At 45.6% G+C, this 17,204-nt stretch overlaps 1 protein-coding gene across 1 annotated transcript; it reads right to left on the bottom strand.

The window, feature by feature from the left end:
* Nucleotides 1–478: 478 nt before the first annotated feature.
* Nucleotides 479–4,078, bottom strand: SLC25A35 (solute carrier family 25 member 35). Its single transcript, XM_007952232.1, has 5 exons — nt 3,704–4,078; nt 1,869–1,934; nt 1,276–1,428; nt 787–921; nt 479–652 (listed from the first exon to the last, which is right to left on the bottom strand). Exons 1-5 carry the CDS (start codon nt 4,076–4,078, stop codon nt 479–481), a joined length of 903 nt encoding a protein of 300 aa, XP_007950423.1.
* Nucleotides 4,079–17,204: the final 13,126 nt, after the last annotated feature.

Raw genomic sequence — 17,204 nt, 5'->3', positions numbered from 1 at the left:
TGGGTTTCCCCTGCTTCCCTCCCTGTGCATCAACACAACACACCTCCACTCTGCAGAAATAAACTTGCTTTATAATCAGTATAATCTCTGTGCCTTTGACTCCAACAAGACACCTGGGTCCCCCCAATTCCCTTTGGTCTTGGAGGGAGGCATTTAAAGCTGTGCATGGGAGCAGGAGGGACCCAAGGCCAGCAGTGTAGCTCCCAGCAGTGTAGAGGAGGAGGAGATACCCTTTGGAGTGACTGGTTCAGCCCTGAGAGAGGGGTGTAAAGTATACAAGGGGCAGGCAGGGAAGCCACAACACCCAAGAAGGAAGGGAGGGAAACTATCCCTTGTAGTGATTCAACCCTGAGAGAACAGATGGGGTTGGCTGTCCCCCTCAATGGATGGAAGGTCACCTGGTCAGAAGTCCCCAGGACCTAATAATGGAGGCAGAAGTGCCCAAGAAGTGCCGATTGGTGGAAGTAAGGGGTAGCTGTTATTTGGTATACTTATAGTAGAGGGAACGCAGCTGGTCCCAGAAGAAGAGGGAGAGGATGGTGTGAGGGCCGAGGCGGAAGTACGAGGCACCTATGCCCTTGTACATGCCAAAAATGCCTTCTGTTCGAGCTGTCTGCACCAAAGCGTCCAGTATTCCCCGGTACATGAGACCCTGAGGGCAGGTTGGAGAGGGAGGGAGGAAGAGCACAAGGAAGGAGTTTGTCAAAGCCCACCAGGGGCCTCACCAAAAACCATTCCCCCACCCTTACTTCCTCTGCCTGCCTGTACCCCAGAGCACTCCCTTACCTTGCCCCCAGCATCTGTGGGCTGGTTATAAAGTCTTGTACTGGCCACGTCAAAGGGTGTCATGGCCAGGACCACGACAATGCCACTCACCATGGCTGCTGCCAGAGCCACCTTCCAGCTCTGGGGAGGAAACACCTAGGAGGGGAAGGAGGAAGAGCTTTGTCAGTTAGCCAATCATTCATCACCTAGGACAGGGTAGGCCTTGTGCTGGGCATATAGTAGAGAGTTATGGGGAGCTTACACTTCACCAGTTATTAACACAATGGGATAAGCTGTGAAGGAGGAAGTGCAGGGTGCCCTGAGGACTTAGATACACCTTCTGGGAGGAAATGACAAGAGAACTGTCAAGAATTGACATAAGTCAGTCACCCCCAACCCTTCTGCTACTCCCTCACATTTGAATGTTGGCACTGCCCCCTCTAGGGTCCACCTCAGCTTGCCCTCCCTCTCCCATCTCCAGGAAGGCCCGCCCCCTTTTCCGGGCAGTACCTCCCACTGGGTTATGAGGTCCTTGGTGGATGAGAAGGTACAGAGCTGAGTGGAGGAACCGATGACAACTCGGGGCAGGCCGCCCAAGGACCCACGCCACAGCCCCACTAGACCATGTTTCTGGCCAATCTGGGTTAGCGCCTGAAACATGCCCTGGTAGGGGGAAGACCATGGGGATGGGGTTCAGTCACCCTAACATCAGGGCTGCCACCTCCTAACACTGCCAAGGATGGGTCCTTAAAAGGTACCTGTTGTCTAGAAAACCAGTTCCATGTGGGTTTAGAGCTAGAATGTGGCCCCTCAGTCGTCTACCAACCCATTGTTCCCTCCTTCCCCATCCCCAGAATAGGGGGAGGCTGTATGAAGGAAGATAACATTAGCAGGTCAGGAGAATGGGGTGGGAGAAGCTGGTGTAGGAGACGGAGGGACTGGGATACATGTTGGAAAGAAAGTTTGGGTGGACTCTATGGGCAAAGTGGGGCTGAACTGAGCTGCTGGGCAGAGCAGCAAATGGGATTGGAGCTGTCTGGTACAGGCAGAAAGCTGAGCGGGAAATGGCAGGGACAATAGCTGAGGGGTTGGGAAATGCTCACCTGATGCTTATATTGGTGTCCTACTGCAATTTCTGAGGCTGCCTGGGCCTGTAGATGTGTCTTCACCTGGGGACAAGAGGGTGTCATAGTCTAATGCCCCCATGCCCATCAGCCATTTCAAAACCCAAATGCTTGACCCCCTCACACTTCCTCTGTGGTACTCAGCAAAGAATATCCTTTTTAATCTGATAATTATTGTTGTTCTCACTAAACAAACTGGTCATGAGACTGTGTCCCTTGGCTCTAGTCCCAGGGGATGGATCTTAGCACAGCAAGACACCCCACCCCCTCCACATCCTTCTTCCCCTGAGGGTGGGGGAGGGGAGTGGAGAGATTGCAGAATAGCAACATTTCCTAAGACTGTTCCCCTTAGGTAAGACCTGGGTATCCAGCTTCTCATGCCAGCTCCCATTCCGAAACCAGATCTCCAGCAACCCCAACGACCAGGCTTCTCAACAGACTTTGAGGCAGGTTATGAGGGTTCATCTACAAAATGTGGCCATGAGGCATGTGTTTGGCTGACTTTGCAGAGGCCACTGTCCCTGAATCTCACACCTTGGGAATGAGACCAGTCTGCCTTCCTTCCCTCCTGTAGACACACCGTCTCCCATTGTCTTTCCAGGAGCATTAAGCAGGGCCTAGTCCTCTGGTAGTATAATGCCTAAGACATTTGACTGCTAACCAGAAGGCTGGCGGTTCAAATCCACCAGCCACTCCTCGGAAGGAAGGTTGGGCAATCCTACTTCCGTAGTGATACTGCCTCGGAAACCCAAGGAGGGGTCACTATGAGTCGGGGCCAACTCGATGGCACATAACAACAACAACAACAACAGTCCTCTGGTGGGAGCCTAAGGCATTTGACTGCTAACCAGAAAGTTGTCAGTTCTAAACCCACCAGCTGCTCCACAGAAGGAAGATGGAACAATCTACTTCCATAAAGACTTACTGCCTCGGAAACTCAATGGGGGTCACTATGAGTCAGAATCAACTCCGACTCATGAGTTTGGTTTTGTTTTTTTGAGTCCTAGCAAAAGGAGCCCGGATGGCACAGTGGTTAAGCACTCAACTGCTAACTAAAAGATTGAGGTTTGAACCCACCAGCCCACCAGTGTAGCTGTCTGCTTCTGTAAAGATTGCAGTCTTGGAAATCCTATTGGGGCATTTCTACTCTGACCTATAGGATCACCATGAGTTGGAACTGACTCAAAGGCAACAGGTACAAGTAGTCCCAGCAATAATCAGCTGTGTGATCTTGAACTAGTCACTTTTCCTCTCTTGGCCTTAGGCTCCCGGCCCTTCACCCACACTAGATGAACTCAAAGGGGCAGGTTTTGAGATTGTAATTCTGCAATGCCCAGGACACTCCCCTGATCCCTGTACTTGCTGATGTATGTTATTTAAATTCTTCCATCCTTCCCTACACAAATCTACCTCCAACCTCAATAGCATGTAATAACAAAATAATAAAAATACTATCAAATGCTTACTGTGTGCCAGGATATGTGCAATTCTCCTAATAATTACCTAAGAAGGGGATTAAAATTACGCTCATTTTACAGATGTAGCAAGTGAAGTTTAACAACCAGTAATTTTCAGAACCAGGACTTGAACCCCAGAAAGGCTGATTCCACAGCTTATAATCTCAATCAACACATCAATCGTTTCATTGGATGGGTGTGTATAGAGCAGACCAGAAGGCCCCAAACCCTTTTCTGATGTGCTTCCCTGCTTGCAGTAGGGCAGCACTCAGCCACATATGCTTTTATGAAGGCCCAAGGCCACATCCTGCACCATGGGTCTTCCTTGAAGGTTCCCAGGCAGAATTCTTTTCTTACCATGTAGATGGGGCTCCCCAAGTAGGCTCCCAGGACCCCAGCCAGGGCCCCAGTTGCCGCGCTTCGGGGAGGGCTCAGAGTGCCTTCTGCCGTGTGCAGGTAGCCCCCAGCCTCAGCCAGCCCATACGTGCCCAATCGGATACCATTCATCAAGAATTGGTATACGAGGGCAGGGGCCAGGCCCTTCTGCAGGGCAGCCAGGCCATCCACTTTGCCGATGGTGATGAAGGCATGGAAGACATTTCGGTAGTGCCGCTGGTAGCTGCCAGATGCCTGCAGCTCTCCCTGCAACTGCATCCTGGTTTTCACCACCTCCAGAGGGTTGGTGAACACACAGGCTCCACAGGCTGCCAGGCCACTCAGCAAAAAGTCCATGGTGGGCTAGTGGTGGTGGAAACCGGTCCAGGAGGAAGAATGTAAAAATAAGCCTCAAAAACGGGCTGGGAAGTCAGGGGAAGACCCCAGTTTCAGCAGCTCAGGCTTCAGGACGTAGGAATTTATAGGTCTAGAGTGAAGAATGCCAGCCAAATGTCAAGAAGTCAAGGTTTAGCTGGAATTTGGGGATCAAGAGCGGGCAAAGAGGGAAGATAGAGGGGTTTAGGAGAGTCTACTGAGAAGGCCCTGTTTGTCAAGGGGCTCGAAGTCAAGGAGGAGTAGGAATTAGGAAGGTGGCAGGTGAGATGCTTAGGATGGCCGGCTAAGGGGGCCAGCAGTAGGAGAAGGAAGTATGGAGCTGGGAGACAGGAGAACGGGGAGGAAGAAAAAGAAAACAAAACAGGTTAAGGAGGAAAAGTATCCGGAAAGGAAGCCGGTGGTGTTCCAGGGCAGCAACGAGATACCGATCCGGGAAGGAAGTCCGGGCTCTGGACAAGGTTGTCGTCCTCAGGCAGCTCCGGGAGTCCGAAGCTGCTCTGCCAGGGGTAACCAGGAGAGGCTGGGCAGCCACTCTCCAGTCACTGCACGGCGGCGCCCAATCCTGAGCCTCTGAAAACCACAGAGGAGCACTTCAGCCAATTAGCGCCGAGCCGGCTTCCCAGCCAATGAGAGGCGCCCTCGGCGACCCGGCCCCCGCAATTAACACCGAGGAGGTTGGAGTTAATTTTCCCCACCCTCAGGCTGGGCTGGGGTGGTGGACTTGGAGCTTCGGGAGGGCTGCGCGCAGTCGTGGAGGTTTTTTTCACCGGCAGGTAGATAGAGGTTAGACCCTCGGGTCTTGGACGGGCGCAGAGGCTGAGCGCAGAGGCAGTAGTCCCCATGTTCGGGGCTCCTTCTCTTTTGCCTTCTCTCCAGGGTCATGGCTCGGATGGGGGCCTAACCCGAAGTCCACGTTCTGCTCGGCTCCCGAGTCTCGAGAGCCCGGAAGCTGAGGCTTCACCAGCGGCGGTAGATGAGAAGTACCCACGGGACGGGGAACATCTGAGTCTGAGTGGTGTGTTTTTAGGTTCTAGCGTGATAGAAGGTGTGGGCACGGAAAAGGGGCGGCATGAAGGATGGCAAGAGACAGTGGCCATATTTTTAAGCTCTTTTGATCCTCACAGCAATCCGACGTGGAAAGTAGGCCAGAGCATGCCAGGACAGGGATTTTGATCACCTGGATAGCTGGGCTTGCGTGGCCCAACCAACCTAAACGTAACCTAAAGGCTGGTGGTTGGAACCCACCCAGAGGCATCCCGGAAGAAAGGCCTGGACATCTCCTTTAAAGATTACAGCCAAGAAGACCCTGTGGAGAAGTTCTACTGTAACATATATCTATTGCACATGCCTGAGTGAAACTGTTGGGCATGTGCTGTACTTGTGTCAGTCAGTTCCCACTCACAGAGAACCGATGTGTGCCAGAGTACAACTGCGCTCCACAAAATTTTCAGTGGTTGTAGATCACCCAGCTTTTCTTTCACCACTGGGTGAATGTGAACAACCTAATTTGAGCACAAACCATTGCTCCCACCCAGGGGTGCTCATTAATCATATTTCCTGAAAAGTTAAAAGCTGTCAGCCTTCTGTGCCCTTGTATATCCTGTTCCTTCGGCCTGGAATGCTGTTCCCCCTTCTTTTGGTGCTTTTCATAAGCACTATGTCCCTGAGCATTCTCTCTCCTGACCCACAGCTTTACCAGATTCTCCACATTCATCCACTCCTTTCCCACTTTGCTCCTCTGTCATTTGCACTTACCCATTTTTCTCATCTTGGTTAGCATTTGATTACCGTCTCCTTCACTAAACAGGAAATCTCACCAATGTGCTGCTGAGCTATAGAGCCATAGGATGAGGCAGGAGGGCTCTGTTTTAGGAGTGGAGGGTAAAGTAGAGCAGATAACCAGACTCCTTACCTCAGGAGGAGCCCTGAAAGGATCCCCAGAAAATTTCCAGGGAATATTCCCCAAATGCCTCATCCACCTGGTGGCTGGGATGAGATTTCATCATCATTTTATTCCTTGAGCTTCCACCAGTGGGTGAAGTTTACAAAGCAATTTTGTTTTCCATTCAACAGTTCATACAGATTTTGCTTCATGACATTAATTGCAATCCTCACAATGTAATAACCACCAGTGGTTCTTAAAAGTGTGGTTCATGGAGCAGCTGCAGCAGCAGCCATCAGCTGAGAACACATAGAAAATCAAGAATTCTAGAGATGGGGCAAGGAGCTCTGATGGTGCAGTGGTTAAAGCAGACGGCTACTAAGCAAAAGGTTTGTGGGAGAGAGATGTAGCAGTCTGGCAGTTTCCTCTGTAAAGATTTACAGCCTTGGAAACCCTATGGGGCAGATGTACTCTCTTCTATAGGATTGCTATGAGTCAGAATTGACTTGATGGGTTTTTAGTAAGAATGGGGCAATCTGTATTTTAAGAAGCCCTCCAGGGTATTCTGATATGAGCTCTGGTGGCATAGTGCCGAAGGCACTTGACTGCTAACCAGAAGTCTGGTGGTTCAAACCCACCAGCCCCTCCTCAGAAGGAAGATTGAGCAATCTACTTCCATAGAGATATTGCCTCGGAAACGCAAGGAGGGGTCACTATGAGTTGAATTGACTTGACGGCAATGAGTTTATTTGTTTTTGCTAAAGTTTTAGAATAACTGGGTTAACTCTTTGATCTTTAACAGCCAGATGCCCTTTTTTTTAAAATGCATTTTATTGAAATATAATTTATGTAGAGTGAAATACACAAAACTAAAGTGACATGAATCCTTTTTGTTTCAGTGTTCCCTCCCTTTTCCTCCCACCCCTGGGAACCAACAAGAAAGTTTCCCTCCATATATGACCTTCCAGACAATGAACTAATACTATATTTGTCCTTCTGTGATTGACTTATTTCACTCAGCATAATGTCCTCCAAATTCATCCATATTATGCGGTGTTTTGCAGACTCTACATTATTCTTTAAATACTGCATAACATTCCATTATATGTATATACCATAGTTTGGTCATCCACTCTTCCACTGATGGGCATGTAGGTTGTTTCCATCTTTTTGCTATTGTAAATAGTGCTGCAATGAACATGAGTGTGCATATATCTGTCTTAATTGGTGATTGTATGTTGGAGTGACTTGCCCATGATTTTCTCTTTCTTTGTTTTGTTTGTATGTTATCTTTGTAAGCAGGTACTGTGCTGTGCTCCTCTATTCACTAGTTGACAGCACTTATACACTCACCACCTGTCTCCTTTCCTGTTGCCAGCCTTTTGTATGTCCCTGCTGACCTTGGCAAACAGAGTCTATTCCTAGGTCCCTGGAATCCAAATGAGAATGCTGTGACTTTAAAATCCAAAATGGTTGTCACTTGCAAAGATTAAAAATGGCTGTGCCCTCGATCACTTTAAATATCCAGAATGGTCACTGCTTATAAAAATTCAAAATGGCTGCACCCTCGGTCACTTAAAAAATCCAAAATGGCTGCTGCGTGTAAACAATCAAAATGGCTGCTGCATGTAAACAATCAAAACGGCTGCGCCCTCTGAACAGCGGAAAGTCAACAGCTCAGCTTGTCTCCCACCTTGCTGTTTCCCTTCCTAGTCATAGGCCACCAGTGCAGTTGTCCCTGCAGCCCTTGGTGACTAGGGCTGATCTTTAGGTTAATTCTCACTCAGGCCCCAATACCACTTGGAAATATTCAGGCTGTTGGTTCTGTCAGAGTAGCTGACAGTCTGCACCTCTGACTGTGTCTGTACTCACTGTTTTCATTCAGGTTTTTCCACTAGTTGGTGCCTAATCCACTTCTGTATAGTTCCTTTCAAAGCTCAGGGCTCCAGGATTATCTTCTGTATCTCTGTCAATTGGTTTTTCTTTGTTGAAGAGGGTCTGTGTCACTTGTCTGCCTATTCTTCCATCTTACCAGAAGTCTCTGCCAGATGCCCTTTTAAGCTGTCATCATTTTATAAAAATCAACTTTTAAGTTTTAGAACAGTTTTAGATTTACAGAAAAATTGTAATGATAGTGTGGGAAGTTCCATATACTCTAGGTCCAGTTTCACCTATTATTAACATTTTACCTTACTAGCTGTTACAGTTAACCAATATTGAGACCTTATTTTTAACTGAAGTCCATACTTATTCAGATTTCCTTAATTTTTACCTAATGTTGTTCCTCGACTCCAGATATCACATTATGTTTAATTATCACGTCTCCTTAGGCTCCTTTTGACTGTGACAGTTTCTTAGATGTCCCTTGTTTTTGATGATCTTGACAGTTTTGAGGAGTACTGGTCAGGGATTTTGTAGAATGACCCTCTATCTGGATTTCTGTAGTTTTTTTTCTCCCCTCACATGGAGTTATGGGTTTTTCAGAAGAAGCCCACAGAGTTAAGGTGCCCTTTTCATCACTTCATACCCACAGAGTTAAGGTGCCATTTTCATCACTTCATACCAAGGATATATACTATTTAGATGACCAATCACTGTTGATATTGACCTTGATAACCTGGCTGAGTTAATGTTTGTCAGGTTTCTCCACTGTAAAGTTATTTTTTACCCCTTTCCATACTATACTCTTTGGAAGGAAGTTTCTATGAACAACCCATACTTAAGGTATGGGGAGATAGGCTTCACCTCCTTGAGGGCTACATAAATTATTTGAAATTCTTCTGCATGGCAGATATATCTCTTCTTCCTCCAGGTTTTGCCGCTACAGGAGCTCCAGGCTCATCTTGTATAATTTCTGCCCCAGTCCTAGAATCAGCTGTTTCTCCAAGGAGCCCTGGTTCCTTTTATTGAACAATGGTGTTAGAAACCAAGATCTGGCCACTAGGTGTGTTTATTGCTATAAGGGTGTTGTTGCTTCTAGGCTCCTCTCAGTTTACAGAGCAAGGAGATATATGCCAACCAATGTATATACATAAAAACAAAACCTATCGCTGTCAAGTCCACTCTGACTCAGAGCGACCCTGTAGGACAGAGTAGAACTGCCCCATAGGGCTTCTGAGGTTGTAAATCTTTATGGAAGCAAATTGCCACATCTTTCTCCAGTAGAATGTCTGGTGGGTTCAAACTGCTGACCTTTTGGTTAGCAGCCAAGTGCTTAACCACTGTACCATCAAGGCTCCTAATGTACAAATAACTCATAGCCATCAAGTCAATTCGTACTCATAATGACTGACCCCCTTTGATTTTCCAAATCTTTATGGAAGTAGATTGCCCCATTTTCCTTCAGTGGAGTGGCTAGTGAGTTTGAACTGTCAACCTTCTGGTTAGCAGTCAAATGCCTTAGGCATTTGAATTCCTTTATGTATAGATAGATAGATAGATAGATAGCTCCACCAGAGCTCCTTTATGTGTGTGTGTGTGTATATATATATATATACATATAAACTAAACTCACTGCCATTGAGTCGGATCCAACTCATAGCAACCCCTCCTTGTGTTTCCGAGGCAGTATCACTACAGACGTAGATTGCCCAACCTTCCTTCTGAGGAGCTGGTGGGTTTGAACCACCAGCCTTCTGGTTAGCAGTCAAAAGCCTTAGACACTACGCCACCAAAGCTCTTGTGTGTGTGTGTGTGTGTGTGTGTGTATACACACATCTATAAATATTTCTATATGTAACCATCTGTATTAATTAAGATAGTTGTGTTCATACTGGTGTCTTCAACCCTAATCCATCACCACATGGATTATTCTAGCCTCCTCCTCTTGTGTATCTGTAAAGTCTCATTCCAGTAAGTGAGAAACCTGGCTCTTGCCAGTCATCATCCATTACTTAATTGTTCAATTCTAGTATACATTTATGGGATTATCAGAATTGTTAACCCATACTTCCATGGGAAACAACCTTATCAACCAGAATATAGTGCGTATGTGCTGTTCCTTTTGCCTTTAATCTTACAGACTCCACTCATAACAAAGTTACCTAGGTCAGAACCTTGCCTTCACCCCCTTTAGTGAGATTGTTTTATATATTTGATATACAGGTAAGGTTCTTTTGTCAGTCTGCATTCTATCCTGGGATCCTCTGACCCTTTGAATGATTTTTTTAAATTTGCGAACATTAAGGTTTACTCTTTGTGTTGTGAAGTTCTATGGGTTTTGGCAAATGTATAATGTATCCACCATTACAGTATTACACAGAATAGTCACACACCCTAAAAAAAAATACCCTATACATCACCTATTCAATCCTTTCTGGCAACCACTGATTTCTTTTACTCTTTACAGTTTTATCTTTTATAGAATGTCATGTACACCTACTCCTCATTTATTGACTATCTTGTTATCTGACATTTCACGCCTGTGGCCATAGTGAAAAATCTGTCCAACTATTTTGGGCAGTAGTGACAAACATCTGGCCAAGGTGCAAGGCAAGAGTAATGTTGGTTGTGATGGTTAAGGTTATGTGTCAAATTGGCTGGGCCATGATTCTCAGTAGTTTGGCAGTTATGTAATGATATAACTTGGCAGGTATGTAATGATGAAAGTTGGCAGTTATATGTTGATGTAGTCACCCTCCATTTTGTGATCTGATGTGGTCATCCTCTATTTTTGTGTAATGATGATTTTTACATAGTGACCTGGTTTTTAGAACTTAATCATGTGAGTAAGTAAAGAGTAGGTATAATTGGAATTGTACAGTAAGTAGCATTTTCATACTATCTTCTTTGACTAAGCAATATGCATTTAGGATTCATCCATATCTTTTTATGGCTTGATACTTATTTCTTTTTATCACTGAATAGCATTCCATTGTGGGGATGCACCACAATGTGTTTATCCATTCACCTATTGAAGGACTTCTTGATTGCTACCAGTTTGTGGCACTCGTGATTAAAGCTGCTTGCATTTGCATGAAGGTTTTTGTGTGGACATAAGTTTCCAAATCACTTGGGTAAATACCAAAGAGTAAAATTGCTGGGTTGTATGGGAAGCCTAAGTTTAGCTTTGTAAGAAACTGCCAAACTGTTTTCCAAAGTGCCTGTACCTCAAGCGGATATACTCCTTGGAGCAATCAATTGTGCAAGGACAGAAGGGCAGTGTTTGCACAGGGAGATAGCTCAGGGGCAAGAGTGCATGGGAAGGAAGGACATAGGGAAGAAGTAACTATAGGGAGAAAGTGGGAAGAGAGCTGTTACATTGTGGGGAATTACAGTCAGTGTTATGAAACAAAATGTGTATGAACTGCTGTTTTGGTTACCTAGTGCAGTTCTAACAGAAATATACCACAAATGGGATGCCTTTAACAAACTGGAGTTTATTCTCTTGTAGTTTGGAGGCTTTAAGTCCAAGTTCAAAGTGCCAGGCTCTAAGGGCTGGGTGAAAGCCCCTCAACATTGGGCTTCAGCTCTGCATCTTGCTCCCAGCCCACTGAAGCTGGAGGATTTTCTTCACTCAGACAGCTGCTGGCTGCTGAGGCTGACAAGTCCAAGGTTGACAAGTAAAAAGGCACAAGTCCCAGTGTTACCAAACAACATGGCAGGCCACTAATTCAAGTCCCAAGATGAAGTCCCAAGATTGGCAGGGCATGGCAGGCTGTTGAACAATGACTTAGCTACATGCAGGGTTCAAGTGTGCCAAAGTGTGCTAGAGACCAATCTAAAACTTCTTCTTGTATCCGGGAAGCAAATTACATCTCTAAGGCAGCTACTCATCTGCTCATGGCAGATTCCACCATGGAGGTGCCAGTCTCATTGTGGAGAATAACTACCTCCAGCTGCCCAGCCGCTCAACCAGGCCCAGGCAAGTTGACAACAACCTTAACTACCACAACTGCTGTGTGAAAAATGAATTTGCTCTGTAAACTTTTACCCGAAGCACAGTAATTTTTTTTTTTTTTAAATTTCCCTCAGAAAAACAAAACAAAGTGCTGTACCCTTTTGCATTCCCAACAGCTCTACATCCTCACCAGCATTTAGTGTTGTGAGTGTTTTAGATCTGAGCCATTCTAATCAGGTATCTCATATGCTTATTTACCATTTGTATTTCATCTTTTTAAATGAATATCTGTTCATATCTTTTGCCCCTTTTGTGATGGGGTTGTCATGTTGTTGCATTTTAAGAGTTCTTTGTATATTTTGGATGCAAGTCTTTTATCAGATATGCATTTTAGAAATATTTTCTCCCAGTATGTGTCGTGAATTTTCATTCTCTTAACAGTGCCTTTTGTAGAGCAGAAGTTTTCAATGATAATAAAATCCAACTTAACAATTTTTTCTTTCATTAACTGTGCTTTTGGTGTTGTATCTAAAAACTCATCACTAAACCCAGGGTCACCTAGATTTTCTCTTATGTATTCGTCTGGAAGTTTTCTTGTCTTATGTTTTATATTTATGTCTATGATCCATTTTGAATTAATTTTTCCAAATGATGTGAGATCAATGTGTAGACTTATTTTTTCTTTTTGCATATGGTTGTCCAGTTGTTTCAGCACCATTTGATGAAAAGACTATCCTTTATCCACTGAGTGCTTACACTCTTTTGTCAAAGATCAGTTGAATAAATTTGTGTGATTTGGTTTCTGGGTTCTCTAATTTGTTCCACTGTATTTATGTGTCTTTTCATTCACTAATACCACACTGTCTTGCTTATTGTAAGCTGTTATCATGTTTTCCTGGGTGTGCATGTCCCGAGACAGATTTGAAAAGAGGAGAGGGGGAACACAAAGGTCTGTGGGTATGTGAGGGAAGGGGTAATACCACTGAGAGTGGTGGGAAGAAAATGCAGAGGCTTGGAGGGCATTGAGCTCTGTCTATTCCACACCTGTCTAGGATGGTTGAGAGACTGGTAGATTCATTTAGGGAGCTCTGGTGGCGTAGTGCCTAAGGCATTTGACTGCTAACCAGAAGACTGGCAGTTCAAACTCACCAGCCACTCCTTGGAAGGAAGGTTGGGCAATCTACTTCCTAGGTTGGGCTGTAGTGATACAGCCTCAGAAACCAAGGAGTTGGATCCGACTAGACGGCAGTGAGTTTGGCTTGGTTTGGTTTTTGGATTCATTTAGGCTGCAAGGCCTTGTACTAGAAGTGTTCAGACTCCATCTGGTGGCAATCAACAGAATCCTCTGGAGTCTCTCAGCTACATTAGAACCTGCACAGCTCTCCGGAGCAGGCGGTCCTTCCTTGCTACCCGCTTCTTGACTTTGGTCACAGCACGGGCAAAACAACAACAAAAGCTCTCCAGACAGGGAAGGGAGCCCAGGCGTTCCTTACTCTATGCAGGGTTCTACTGAACTTCGCAGTCTTGGCTCCCACCATTCAGACTCCAGTCAGACTCAACACTTCTCTCATAATGAACTCCTGTTGGAAAGGATTTATTTATTTATTTATTTATTTATTTAGGTTGTGACAAAAGCCCAAATCAAATTAGCTTGCAAGAAGGGGATATATTGGCTCCTGTAACTGAAAAGTCCAAACATTGTTATGATTTCAGGTCAGCAGGAAGTAAGGACTCAAATCTACTTCCCTGCTATGTCAGTTTTATTCTCAAGCCACCTCTGAGTTGGCCACCAGTACCTCCAGGCCTATGTCCCACCAGTTTAGCATCGTCAGTGAGAGGAGAAGGTTTTGGTTATTTCTTGCTGTGTAACAAATCACCCCAAAGCATGTTGTTGTTGTTGTTGTTATGTGCCTTGGAGTCATAGTGACCCTTCCTTGGGTTTCTGAGGCAGTATCACTACGGAAGTAGATTGCCCCACCTTCCTTCCAAGGAGTGGCTGGTGGGTTTGAACCGTCAGCCTTCTGGTTAGCAGTCAAATGCCTTAGGCACTACACTACCAGAGTCCCAAAGCATAGTGGCTTAAAATAAAAACCATTCTGTTGCTCAGCTGGGAATCAGGAATTTGGGCCCAGTGGGGACAATCCATATGATGTCAGAGTATTTGACTGGGGCTGGAGTATGCTAGATGGCCCTGCTCACATGTCTAAGTCCTTGGTGCCAGCTGATGGCTGGGGCCCCTTGGTTCTCCTCCACGTGGCCTCTCTCTCCACATGGTCTGTCATCAATCATTAGTCTAACTCATGCTTCTTTATGTGGTGGCTGGCTTCTGAGAGAACAGTGTGTAAACTGCCACTTCTGTTAAGGCCTAGGCCCTAAACTGACACAGTATCACATCCCATACATTCTGTTGATCAAAGCACATCACAGGGCCAGCCCAGATTCAGTGAGAGGGGAAATAGTATCCACCTCTCAATGGAAATAGGGACAGTCACATTGCAAAAACGCATTTGGGATGGAGGGGTTGTTGAAGATTGATTGAAAACAATCTCCCAGAGAGAGTAGGGTCTCTTTCCTAATAACTTGAGCAGGAGCCCTAGATGGCTTATGCTCTGTCATTGCTTGTGTCATATACTCACCCCTGAAATGATCTCTGTAGCCTGGGGAGACAGAATGTGTTGACTGGCTGCTTCTGGGCCATGCATTCCCCTAGAATGGGCATGTGGGCAGATAACGATGCAGAAGCAGTTCCCCCAGGGAAAACCAGGTGGTAGTACCAAAACGGGGTGGTGGTGGTAGTGGATGTGGGACTGGTAAAAACTGTAGCTCTGTCAGGACATCATTGTTTTTTATGGCTGAGTAATATTCTGCTGTATATATTGTATTTTTTTACCATTGTATTATGTTGTTGTTGTTGTTGTTAAGTGCCGTCGAGTCGTTTCTGACTCATAGCGACCCCATGCACTGCCCGATCCCGCGCCAGCCCCACAATCCCTGCTATACTTGAGCCCAACATTGCAGCCACCGTATCAATCCATCTCGTTGAAGGCCTCCCCCTCTTTCATCGACCCTCCACCCTACCAAGCATGACATCCTTCTCCAGGGAATGGTCCCTTCTTACAACATGACCAAAATAGGTGAGACAAAGTCTGGCCATTCTTGCTTCCAAGGAGCATTCTGGCTGCACTTCCTCCAGGACAGATCTGTTAGTTCTTTTAGCAGTCCACGGTACTCTCAGCATTCTTTGCCAGCACCACAACTCAAAAGCATCAACTCTTCTTTGGTCTTCCTTATTCATTGTCCAGCTCTCACATGCATATGAGGCGATTGGAAATATCATGGCTTGTGTCAGGCACACCCTAGTCCTCAAGGAGATATCCTTGCTCCTCAGCACTTGAAACAGTTCCTTCGCAGTTGACTTTCCCAATGATACACGTCGTCTAATGTCCTGACTGCTGCTTCCGTTGGCATCGATTGTAGAACCAAGCAATGTGAATTCCTTGACAACCTCAGTCTTCTCTCCATTTATTGTGATGCTGCTCATTGGTCCAGTTGTGAGAATTACCATTGTATTATAGATCAAATATATACATATAAAATCCCATTGTATTATAGATAACCACCACTTGTCTGTCAGTTTGACTTACTGTGGTGGCTTGAGTGTTGCTGTGAAGCTGGAGGCTATGCCACTGGTGTTTTAAATGCCAGCAGGGTCATGCATGGTGGACAGGTTTCAGCAGCGCTTCCAGACTAAGACAGACTTGGGAGAAGGAAGGGGCCATGCACTTCTCAAAGAATTGGCCAGTGCAAACCTTATGAATAGCAGTGAAACACTGTTTGATATATTACTGGAAAACTTTATGAATAGCCCTGAAACACTGCCAATATAGTACTGGAAGATGAGCCCCTCAGGTCAGAAAGCACTCAAAATACGACTGGGGAAGAGGTGGCTCCTCGGAGTAGTGCTGACCTTAGTGCCGTGGATGGAGTAAAGCTTTTGGGACCACCATTTGCTGATGTGGCACGACCCAAAATGAGAAGGAACAACGACAAACATCGATTAATAATTGGAAAAAAGAATGTACGAAGTATGAATCTAGGAAAATTGCAAGTTGTCAAAAATGAAATAAAGATCTATATCCTAGGCATCAGTGAGCTGAAATGGACTTGTTTTGGCCATTTTTAATGACACTATCATATGATCTTGCTTGAACAATTTATCTCAGAAAGATTAGCACAAGGCCGGTCCCCATGAGGCGGAGGTTAAAGATGTCCCAAATGTCCAAACTACGTGCCACTCCATCATTCCAGACTTTAACTCCTCCTCCTCCTCCCAATAATTCTCCCCATCTTAGGGTTCTTTATTTTGCTGTAATGTCTCATGGAACTCACAGACACCCAAGGAATCATCTCACGTAGTGGTGGTGGAGGCTGGCAGGCTGGCGAGTCCCAGGTCTGTGAGTGGGTCTGGAGGATCCTCCCAATTCTTGGGGTTTGATGAACCTCGATCAGCAGATCAGATGACGGCTGCTGTCCCAAATCCAGGGGTGAGATGAGGATGAGCAAAACACAGAACCGGAGCAAGAGGAGGGTGAACCTTCCCAGGAGATTTGTAGGTATACCCTCAAGGAATCTAGCGGTGGTGATTTGAGTTATACCCTCCAGCAAGGCAGCACTCAAGACACATTCCATCTGTGTTGCTCCAACAGCAATAACCCAAGTGGATGGCTTTAACAATCAGCAGCTCAAGGCAAATCTCACCGCAGAGCCAACTGCCAGTCATTATAGGGAATGACTACTATCAGCTGCCCAGCCAAGGTGACACCTAATCTTAACTACCACACCACCCCAAACAGGCACGGATAATAGGATTTACAATACATCACCGAATGGAGAACAAGGGCTAGAAGGGCCACATCAAGCAATTCACTGCAGATCTACTATGCCAGGAATGAAAAATTGAAGAGGAATGGCATGGCATCCATTGTCACAAAGAATGTTTCAAGATCTGTCCTGAAGTATAGTGTTGTCAGTGATAGGATAATATCCATGTGCCTACAAGGAAGAGCAGTTGATACTACTATTATTCTAATTTATGCATCAACCACCAAAGCCAAAGATGAGGAAATTGAAGATTTTTACCAACTTCTGCAGTCTGAAATTGATCAAATATGCAATCAAGATGTGTTGATTATCACTGGTGATAGGAATGTAAACGTTGGAAACAAAGAAGAATCACTGGTAGTTGGAAAATATGGCCTTGGTGATAGGAATAATGCTGGAGATTGCATGATAGAATTTTGCAAGACCAAAAAGTTATTCATTGCAAATACCTTTTTTTCAACAACACAAATGGTGGCTATACACAT

This window comes from Orycteropus afer, unplaced genomic scaffold (genome assembly GCF_000298275.1).
Source record: "Orycteropus afer afer isolate SDZICR_OR568_19922 unplaced genomic scaffold, OryAfe1.0 scaffold00330, whole genome shotgun sequence".
Lineage (NCBI taxonomy): Eukaryota > Metazoa > Chordata > Mammalia > Tubulidentata > Orycteropodidae > Orycteropus > Orycteropus afer.
This window is presented reverse-complemented; position numbering and strand designations above follow the sequence as displayed.